This window comes from Austrofundulus limnaeus, unplaced genomic scaffold, assembly GCF_001266775.1.
Source record: "Austrofundulus limnaeus strain Quisiro unplaced genomic scaffold, Austrofundulus_limnaeus-1.0 Scaffold50, whole genome shotgun sequence".
Classification (NCBI taxonomy): domain Eukaryota; kingdom Metazoa; phylum Chordata; class Actinopteri; order Cyprinodontiformes; family Rivulidae; genus Austrofundulus; species Austrofundulus limnaeus.
The window spans coordinates 991,566-1,001,149 of NW_013952452.1; the positions used below are offsets into that span (position 1 = coordinate 991,566).

At 34.5% G+C, this 9,584-nt stretch overlaps 2 protein-coding genes across 2 annotated transcripts in view; one reads left to right on the forward strand and one right to left on the reverse strand.

Moving 5' to 3' along the window:
• The window catches only part of LOC106517560 (tropomyosin alpha-1 chain), a 214,157-nt gene extending 207,806 nt beyond the window's left edge, over positions 1-6,351 (reverse strand). Inside the window, exons 1-2 of the mRNA XM_014008467.1 lie at positions 6,070-6,351; positions 4,104-4,210 (exon numbers count right to left, since the gene is read on the reverse strand). The gene's annotated coding sequence lies outside the window, so the exon portion shown is untranslated. The remainder of the gene's footprint in view (positions 1-4,103; positions 4,211-6,069) is intronic.
• A 213-nt stretch (positions 6,352-6,564) lies between these two features.
• The window catches only part of pex2 (peroxisomal biogenesis factor 2), an 11,388-nt gene continuing 8,368 nt past the window's right edge, over positions 6,565-9,584 (forward strand). Inside the window, exon 1 of the mRNA XM_014008468.1 lies at positions 6,565-6,641. Coding sequence (XP_013863922.1) covers positions 6,638-6,641 — 4 coding nt within the window. The 5' untranslated portion in view covers positions 6,565-6,637. The remainder of the gene's footprint in view (positions 6,642-9,584) is intronic.

Here is a 9,584-nt window from a genome sequence, read left to right on the forward strand (position 1 = left end):
GTGTGTGTGTGTGTGTGTGTGTGTGTGTGTTGGGGGGGGGGGTGTTGAGAAGAGGCCACACAGTTCAGAGACTGTTTTTTTTTTAATGCAAACATGAATTGAGTTTACACATTCTCTCATTAACTCAAGCAGAGTTGTTACAACTACTCAGGTTTGGAGCAAATGCTTTTTTGCATTGTGTCCAGCAAATGAACTACACAAATTTAGTCAGATTAATTGTGCTATTAATCATTTGTAGCTACAAAATGCACGTGAATAACTGTATCAGAATTAATTTGACTGAAGTGCTGAGAAAACGGCCTATTTGTGTCACCGTTGTCACATAGCAACAGAATGAAGCACTTAGTTATTATATCCTTATGTGGTTGTAACACACGAAAAAAGTTGTGGTCATTTTGATCACAGGACTTCTTTGATTAATTCCAGAAAAGTCCCCCTTTTAAGGACCATAAGGACTTTTACTCAGCTATAGTGTAAGTTACTGACATCCTTTATAATGTTCTGTAAAAAAAAAAATACGCAAAGAGGACAAAATGGTTTTGGGGAATGTTAGTACAAAGGGTGTTCCACATGACAGGAAAAATTATGTTCTCATTACCATGGATTAAGCCACGAGATCAATTTTCCTATTTGGTTTCCTTGCCTTTACATTTTAAGAACCCCTTTGTTCTGTAGTTCATGAGAATGTCAAAGTGACTTTGTGAATCACATAAAATCCAAGACTCTCATCATTACAGCTATTTACATTTGTGGTAAACGTGGAAAAAAAATACCACAGGGGTATTTTGAGTTTGATCACAATAGCAATACTTCAAGTGTGCACTAATGCTGAGATGGCAGAGGAAGAGGATCAAACAGAGCACTAGAACTTCCAAATGATTATAAATGAACAAATCTGACCTCGTTTTAAATCTTGACCAGACCCAACCAGATCTGTACAGTTCAGACCAACAACTACACTGAAAAAAACAAACTTTTGGGTGTAGTAACGTTTGTTTAATTATTCTTTTAAATTTCACAAAAAATATCAAAATCTCTAAACTACTTGAATTTACTAAATAAACAGTATGCATTATATTATATATCAATATTACTGTACAAAAAAAGTAAATGCTAATATTATTTTACCAGTAATATTTAAGTGTTTTTTTTTCTGGACAGCACATAAACATGAATATATTAAGTAACTTCTACTCTTCTGGGCTAAAACTGAGGGTGCATGCACACAAAGGCTGCTGCTCCTCATTCCCTTGCTTCACTTTTCAAGGAGAGGACAAGACATGGTCGAAATAAAACATAAGTTGTCTGGTTTCTTTCTTGATCAAGTATATGTTACAAGATTTAATTGAGCAAATTAAGTAAAATGTACCTGATTTATTCACAAATCTTTAACTATATTCTTAATAACTTTTACTAGATAATGATGAGTAAATATTACATGAATTTGTAGCATTTAAATTTACTTAACAAATGTTAGTGCAAATTGTTACGAGGTTTTTTTTCAAGTAAATCTTACAAGCTATTTTTTTCAGTGTAAGATTTACTACTGTTGTTTTCCTTTCTGCAGGGGTCTCAAACATGTATCAAAGGCTTGGCTCCCGAGGCAAGCTGGGCTCATGCCTGCTGCCAGAATTACGAGATTGAGTTACCACAGCCTCAACAGCTAACGTTATGAACTTAATTAAATACCACAGACAGAAAAATATTAAGAATCCAATATTACACAGAAACACAAAAGGCACACATGACATAATAATTTCMATGTGATGAACTGACAACTCATATAGGGCATGCCTCACCTTTTCACCCAATCACCGCTAAGCACCAGTTCTCCGCAACCCTACATGGAAAGGCGTTGAAGAAACTATGTATGCGTGGTTGAGTGGCATATTAAAGTCATACCAACCAGTAAATGCTAAAAAACATTTTTTGCAAAAAAAAAATCTAATTCTAATTTTATAAAATTGTCTGTGGATGAAAAATAGAGTCCAGGCTAATTGCGGTGTTCTAAAACACAAGTCTGGGATTTCATGATATTACGACCACAAARCAAACTCTGTTTAGTGTCCATTAGACTTTAGTCCAATTGTGCATCAACAGGACCATACACTACGATTCAATCAGACGTTAGCAAAGCTCCTATTACAGAGCTCACTGCATCGTTTACATGGTGGAACAGTCCATAAGTACCTCTAAATGCTCTTCATTTTGATTGGATTTCACATTATGGACATCAGAGCAGAAACACACTATTGTCCCCTGACTATCCTAATAGACTGTTGAGTGAGGCAGTCCATTTGTTTGTATTTGTTTACCAATCTAGACCATGAAAACATACAAAGTAGCATAAAAATGACACCAAGGGCATCAATTAAGATCAGTGAAAATGGATGGTCAAAAGCTCAGAAGATGAACCAGTGGCAGCGACATTTGGTTGCCTAAAACAGCAACTGTTGACGCTAAGAATAGTAAAACTGAGGACAGTTGGCAGTAAAAACGTTTAAAAATTCTTTGACATTCATTCTTCAACTATATATATTTATCATCAGGGGCTAAATAGAAAACTCAACCAAACTGAAAAAGTCAGTGCTGGTAAAACATGTTAGAATAATCAATGTCCGCTTTTCTCACTTTTCTGTCAGCATCTCTTACACTTCAACCTAAAAAAACAGTTTAAACTACAAAACTAACTCAAAGACATGCAAGAAATAATGTAAATCAAACTGCAAACAAGTTGGTGTTTTACCTGAAGCACTTTGTTTATTTAAAAAAAGCTTTACATGGACACTAAACAGAGGCTTTATGTTTGCAGTGCTAAGAAACGCAAAGCACTGTTTTACAGCAACCTTTATATTTGCTGTAGCYGGCATACAAAGAAAGTCCTCTGACCTTCTTCATAATAGCAGGTAAGTACTCTGATGTATAATAGGCCATAATTACTTTTCTGTGTGCAAAACTCACTCACAAGAGTGAATATTGATAGAAGTCAGGCTATAAGTAAAAAGGAACAATAACTTAAGGTGGCTATATTAAGTGGTGGTGATGATGTCTTTAGTCCAGTCTCATGTTGATGCAGTCTTGAAAAGAAACTTGCATAATTCAGCATAAAGATTTTTGCACACAGCTTTTCACCTCCRGTGCACAAAGAATGAATGATAATTCATAGTTTTCTCAGGGAAACGGTCGAGGTCGCAACCTTCAAAGATAATTACGGTGGACCTCCTCTACTTGCCTCATTCTTTCGGTTTACATTCGAGAGTTGTGTGTATCTTTAACAAAGAGCGCTCGCCATTATGCACAAAAACAGAAAAGTGATGCACAGGTCCACTGTTTCTAATTGCTTTTCTTATATTGTCATTATTCTACAAAGTTGCATTATTCAGTCCAAACAATRAGGAACTGTCACATACTGTACTGTTAACCATATTCAGTGTGATCGCCACTGATTGAATTCTATTAAGAGGGAAATGGTTTGACATCCATTAGYGTACACAAACAAAAGATCCTGGATACAATAGTACTGCAGCAAAGAAAAGAAAACCATGAACTGCTCTTCTCTCCTTTTCTCATTTTACCACATTTAAATAAACTCTTTAACCGTGGTGCTCAYGCATACTTGATATTGTTTACAAGTAGGCTTCTCGTCCTGCTGACATATTCTACTCCGCAGAGCACTAAATAAATGTCCATAGTTAAAGAGAGGGCTATTCTTTGTGAATTATTATTAACATTTATTTCAATACATTGTTAAGTTTCTGACCATAAATGTGTAATTAAAATCTCCGAAGTCTGGCAACTAAAACATGCTAAAACTAAAAAATCGTTCTTTCATTATCAGAAACTGAAAATGTTTTTCACTTTATATCTTTAAATTGATTTTTGTTTTTGTTTGAAAAATATAATATAATTTTAAAAATGGTATAAACTGTAGTAATACACAAATACTGTGTTTTCGTTTGGGATGGTCTCTTGCAAAGTCTGATTGTATAAATATAGCAACAATTCCATTGACGTTATTAAACATTTAAAAGCAGTAAAATATATTGTCTTCAAAAAGAAAAAAAAAGAAATCCTGTGTTTATAACATGATCAGAAAAGTGTACCTTTATTCCCAAACTGGCATTTTTGCATCTGGCCCCTCTTTTACAAGTCCTCAGTGGTTCTGGCCTGCCAGGTCAGTCAGACAGGACTGCAAGGAATCCATTTTCTTCTAAAAAAAAAAAAAATAATAATAATTAATTAATTAATTAAATAGTGCAAAATGAAAAATTAGCTTTTTTGTATTACTTAAATAAAGTTTGCTTTTTTCTAGACAGTAAGAACTTTTTAGTCAAAAAAATTTTAAGATGTGTTTAAAACAGCAAAAAAAAAAAATTCACACACTGTGCATGATAATTGATGTAACAGTATATAAAAAGAAGCCCAATTAAATTAATTAATCTCATTTAATTTCTAATGACTTGGTTTGAAACACTTTAAGAAAAACATGAAAATAAAGTACATTTCTTGGAGGTGATTTTCTTTCTTTTTTTGGACAACTGCATTTCAAAGCTCATAATGTGACGGTTGCAAATTGGTTACACAAACATGATCATCAGCTGGCCTAAAGGAACCTCAGTTTCTCAGTAGAGCTGCTGTGAACTTTGGGATGTTTGTTTACAAAATGGTCAATGGTCAAAGCACAGTTATGTTCTGCAAGTAGCCTTAACATACAATGATTACAACTGTTAAAAAGTAATGCCACACATATTAAATTGCCTTAGAGGAACACCTGTATAGTTTAATTATTAAAAAAAACTATACCCTACAGCCACAACCGCCAGTATGCAGTTTTTCTGTTGCCTGAACCAAAATATAAAACTCTGATGTTTAAGAAAATTTAAAAAGATGACAAATTTGACATTATCTTGGTTAGCATAAGACGACAATATTTGTTCACTTTGCTGTTACTGCTTCAGCTTTTTTTTCTAAAAACTGCCTCAATAAATAAAGGAACAAACAGGAAGTCCTAATTGGAAGGTTGCATAAGTATTTCAGGAAGCATTAGAAAGCTACAATAGGTCTGTAAAAAATGGGTGTTGTATTTTTAATGGACAATTCTTATGATTAACTGACCACATCAACCTATAAGACATGGGTGCTCCTGGGTTCTGAACATATAACCTTGTTAAGTAGGCCCTTGGCTGGGGCCGGCTGACCGAAAGCCATCTCCGAAACCTTGTTATTTTTTGCTTTGATACACAGTCCAGCTCACACGGGCTACATTCTGCAGCTAAATGATGTCACATGACAATCTTGATGATTAGAAACCTTTCTTTTTTAAATATGAGTGTAGATCTGTGTTCCTGATCTCTGCCGCTCAGATGGAAACCTAATGCAATCAGCCACCTGTTACAAGTGCTGCGGCTTTATGAAAGCACCGCTGTGCTTCCTCCTGTCATTTGTCTGACAGGACAGAGGTCATCTTCTGATGCTCCCGTCAAGGTGGATAGAATATTCTCTGATTTTAAAAAAAGGGATAGGTTGAAACTTAATGACATGATGTAACCCCAAAACACACAGATTTGTGGATATATCAAGTCAGCATGGCAAGCTCTGTATGTTATGTTTTATTGTATTTAAAATGTAATTTCATGCTACCTGCTTCACCATTAGAAGTAGTATGAGTTGTGTCCCTGACTGCTGGACATGGGCACCGAGGAGCYAGAAAGGAAACATGGCGAAAGATAATGGATTGATGGATCTGCAAATGCATGATAAATATGTATATATTTCATGAAAAAACTACATACTTTGATGTAGATATTTGCAAATACTTTGTAAGAGTTTGAACAAAGTAACATTTTATACTGCAGCCTTCTGAAATAGGATTGTGCATTATAAAGAAACGTCAAATATCATGGGATCTTATTAGGATTTTGAGGGAGAATAAATTATATCAGAGTTGTCAAACTTAGTTACACAAGGTGCCCAAAAAAACACATAAATTTAAAAAAAGAAAGACATAAACAAGGTTCTAATGGAGTCAATATTTACTGAGAAAATATTGAAACCTAATTCTGTTCTTACCTGTGTGAGTTGTTGGTTGTTGTTTGTTTGTTTTTGTTTTGTTTTTGTTTTTTTCGGGGAGGGACTTGACTCTCTAAATCCAGACATTTGCTCAACATGTACAGCTTTACTCTAACGTCTCCAGATAAAACTATTTTCTCCAACTTTGATTTTTAACTAGTCATATTGGTCTGTTCCCGACTCCTGCTCATAGTCACGGATTAGTTGAACTGCAGCGTGTTGCATAAATGGGAGATAAACATAAACGAATCACTTGCTCCCTGTTCTGAATTGCTTCAATGCACTTACTTTGCTTATTTTGGTGGACTGTCCTTATGTCTTCACCAGTTTAGTTATCTAAAACGCCACCTGAATCACAAACATTTCCAAGTCGATGCTTTCACCATGATTGTCAGTTGTTTTGGCGCTGCGCTATGTGATTAGGTAGTTTAGACGTCAATCACAYGGTCCCCGTTTCCTATTGGTTGGCGTAGTTAAAAAGGCGGGGCTATTTTGTACAACCCGGAAAACAGGTTGCCTTCAATGTTTTGGGGATGACAGTTTGATTTCGACATTTCTCCGAAATAAAATGGGTAAATATGCATTTATAACGTTACGTAGAGTATTTACGTTTGCATAATTGTCTTCAGTATCATTAACTACATTAAAAACCGCGTAACGTCTTCGTCGGTTTTCAGTGAAAAGTCGCGATTTACTGACCTTGTTTACAGTTTGTGTAATCTATGTTGTGTTTTTCACTGCTCTGTGCTGCATGTAAATCAGTTTGATTGTTTAATGCATAGATAATACAATTCAGAATGTGTACTGTTCCGAAAATTAAGACTCATTTTGTGTGTGCTGTCCAGGAATAAATGTATTTATTGAACTTTTGATTAGTCACCTTCTTGTGCACGACCGTGTTCTGCATCCCTGCACATAATTCCCATCATTCCCTAAAATAAACAGAGCTAGAGATCAAAAACCGTCGGCACTGACTGAGACATAAGGCAAAGTTTAATAAATATTAAATTTTTAATCCTACACCAATATTAAATCTGACAGCAGAACATTTCAAACCATACAAAATATCACCAAAATCATGTGATTATCTGAAGTCTGAGGGAAGTTATTGATGTTTGTTTAGGTGAAATCAGCTCATGTTTTCTTGCTGCAGTTCACAGCAGAACCAATGGGGCCTTTGTGACCATTTCACCTTGCTGTTTTCTAATTTTGCTCATAACTTCCTCAGTGTTCAAGATATGAAATTTTAGAAAAAGATTCCCATTCTGGTTTTTGTAGGAAGCATCTTGTATCCTAAAAAACTAATAAAACTTAATAATAGCCAATTCAAAAGTAGCAGAAAAGGTATAATATAACATTACAAGGCAAACTGTAGCATCAAATCAACTTAATGTGTCTTAGAAAGTAAGGAAATTAAAACAATTTAAATACCATGTGGACATCTGTTTTGTAAACAAAGCTCCTCGACCAATGACAGCGCGTTAAATGTGTCAGGTGACGAAGACGAGCATCAAAACACTTTGCAACAAGCGCTGTTCCGGATTAAAAAAAAACATACTTTGACGTTTCAAATCATTATCAAATTTGGAACAAGGGCAGATAAAATAATGTTCTTCACGGCAGCTTATCTATTTAAGGGGTCACCAGAAAAACTTGGAGGATTTACTTTGATCCTCTTTTCAAAAAAATGTCTCTTCAAAATGCATCAACAAAAATTAAAAACTCGAAGACGAGGCTGTAGCTAACTACCTGACGGCAGCCCGATTTGTTGAAATTCGTAGAAATAACGAAGCAGGAGGAAATTATAAGCAAACGCACCGAGCAGCCTCGCAAAATCTGGTCACAGCAGTTTGGGAAGAAAATGGCAGCAGCTGCTGACGAAATGTCAACATCCCTACAAAGTTGATCCTCTATTGGTTTTCAGGAGACTATTCACTTCATTTCTCTCAAACCAATCATCACTCCTCTACTATTATCTGTCTGTGAGCTATAGCTTTTTTTATTGGTGACTGTACAGATCTCACACTGTCTGCCAAAACCAAATMCTCACCCTGATTATCACTTAATGCTCTTGAATTATTATCAAAATAGGACAGATTTGCTGATGTTAAAAACTTGGCACAAGCAAATACATTTATGTAGACAATACAAATCTTAGGACATTGTATACAAAATAATTTTATGACATTTAGGTTTGTTAATTTATGTTTGTCTTTGATTCACCCTAATGAGGGTTTTTTTATTACCTGCAACCAAAAGTGAAACCTATGTTTTTGTTTTTATTTTTCTGTGTGCATGTTTTTGTTCTAATTGTTAGCAAAATATCCAATGAACCACTGTAATGCTAGATGCACATCTACAGCTGCTTAATTAACAATAGCCACCATGGCTAATCAACATCAGCCAATACAAAAATGACTGTAACTCAGTCGGTTTTACAGATTTTGGGCAAAAATGTAATTTGGTAGTAGCTGAGAGTCATTCACAAAATACTTTGCTAAACATTTCTTTACTTTTTTTATTTGGAATTAATTATTGGTATCAACCCGGTTCGTTGAAGAGCAAAACATCTCATGAACCACTGGACAGATTTTAATTAAGCTCTAAGAAAATATATTTTTTTACTACTTTATTCAAGAACTAAYATGCGATCTTGCAATATTACATCAGATAACGCTTAACATAATTTCAATCGTTTGACCAGTAAACAGATAATCCTGTCCTTCTCAGCATAATGTGATTTTATGCATTTGTTAAAGGAATGCTAGTTCTTAAATTGATATTAGAGAACTTGCTCTGAATTTTGAATTTGTACCATTTTTAGTTGAAGACAAGTGATAAAAGAAATGCTGTTTTGAGCAAAAAAAAAAAAAAGTACATTGATTGTATGACTTTTGACCTGTATCATGAAATTAATGAAAAATAAGTTATTTTAACTTGAAATTTCAGATATTTAGCTTGAAGCAATAAAAACAACAGAAATAAAAAAACGTCCATCTCAGAAGATATACTTCGATATTTTTTGATAGAGGGGTTCACGACCATATAGCGTGCATAAACGTTTTTAACAAATTAATTAAAAAGATGTCAACGAGAGAAGACTTGTCCATCCAGCCTTACATGTTGGAGCCAAGATGTTCCGATGCAAATACTTTGATGTAATAATAGTTCAGAAAACGTCGTAGAAAATAGAGAAAACTGAACGGGTTGAAAAGTATGACCCAAACAGAATATAAATATATCTATGCAGCAATGGGAGAAACTAAATAACTTTTCTGCACTCTTAGAGACTCCAAGTACAACAAAATGTATTTAACAGCTAGAARTATAGATTTTTGCGTGAAATGTCACTTTTTCAAGCTTTTACATTTCGGATTCTTTTTAAATAGACAAAGAGCACCTTTCTATTAGGTCAGAATTTTCTACCCATTAAACATGTAAAAAATTGAGAAAATGTAAAACGCAGACACCTTTTTAAATTCACTGTAATGGTTTTCGTGCTTAAAGTGTATCTT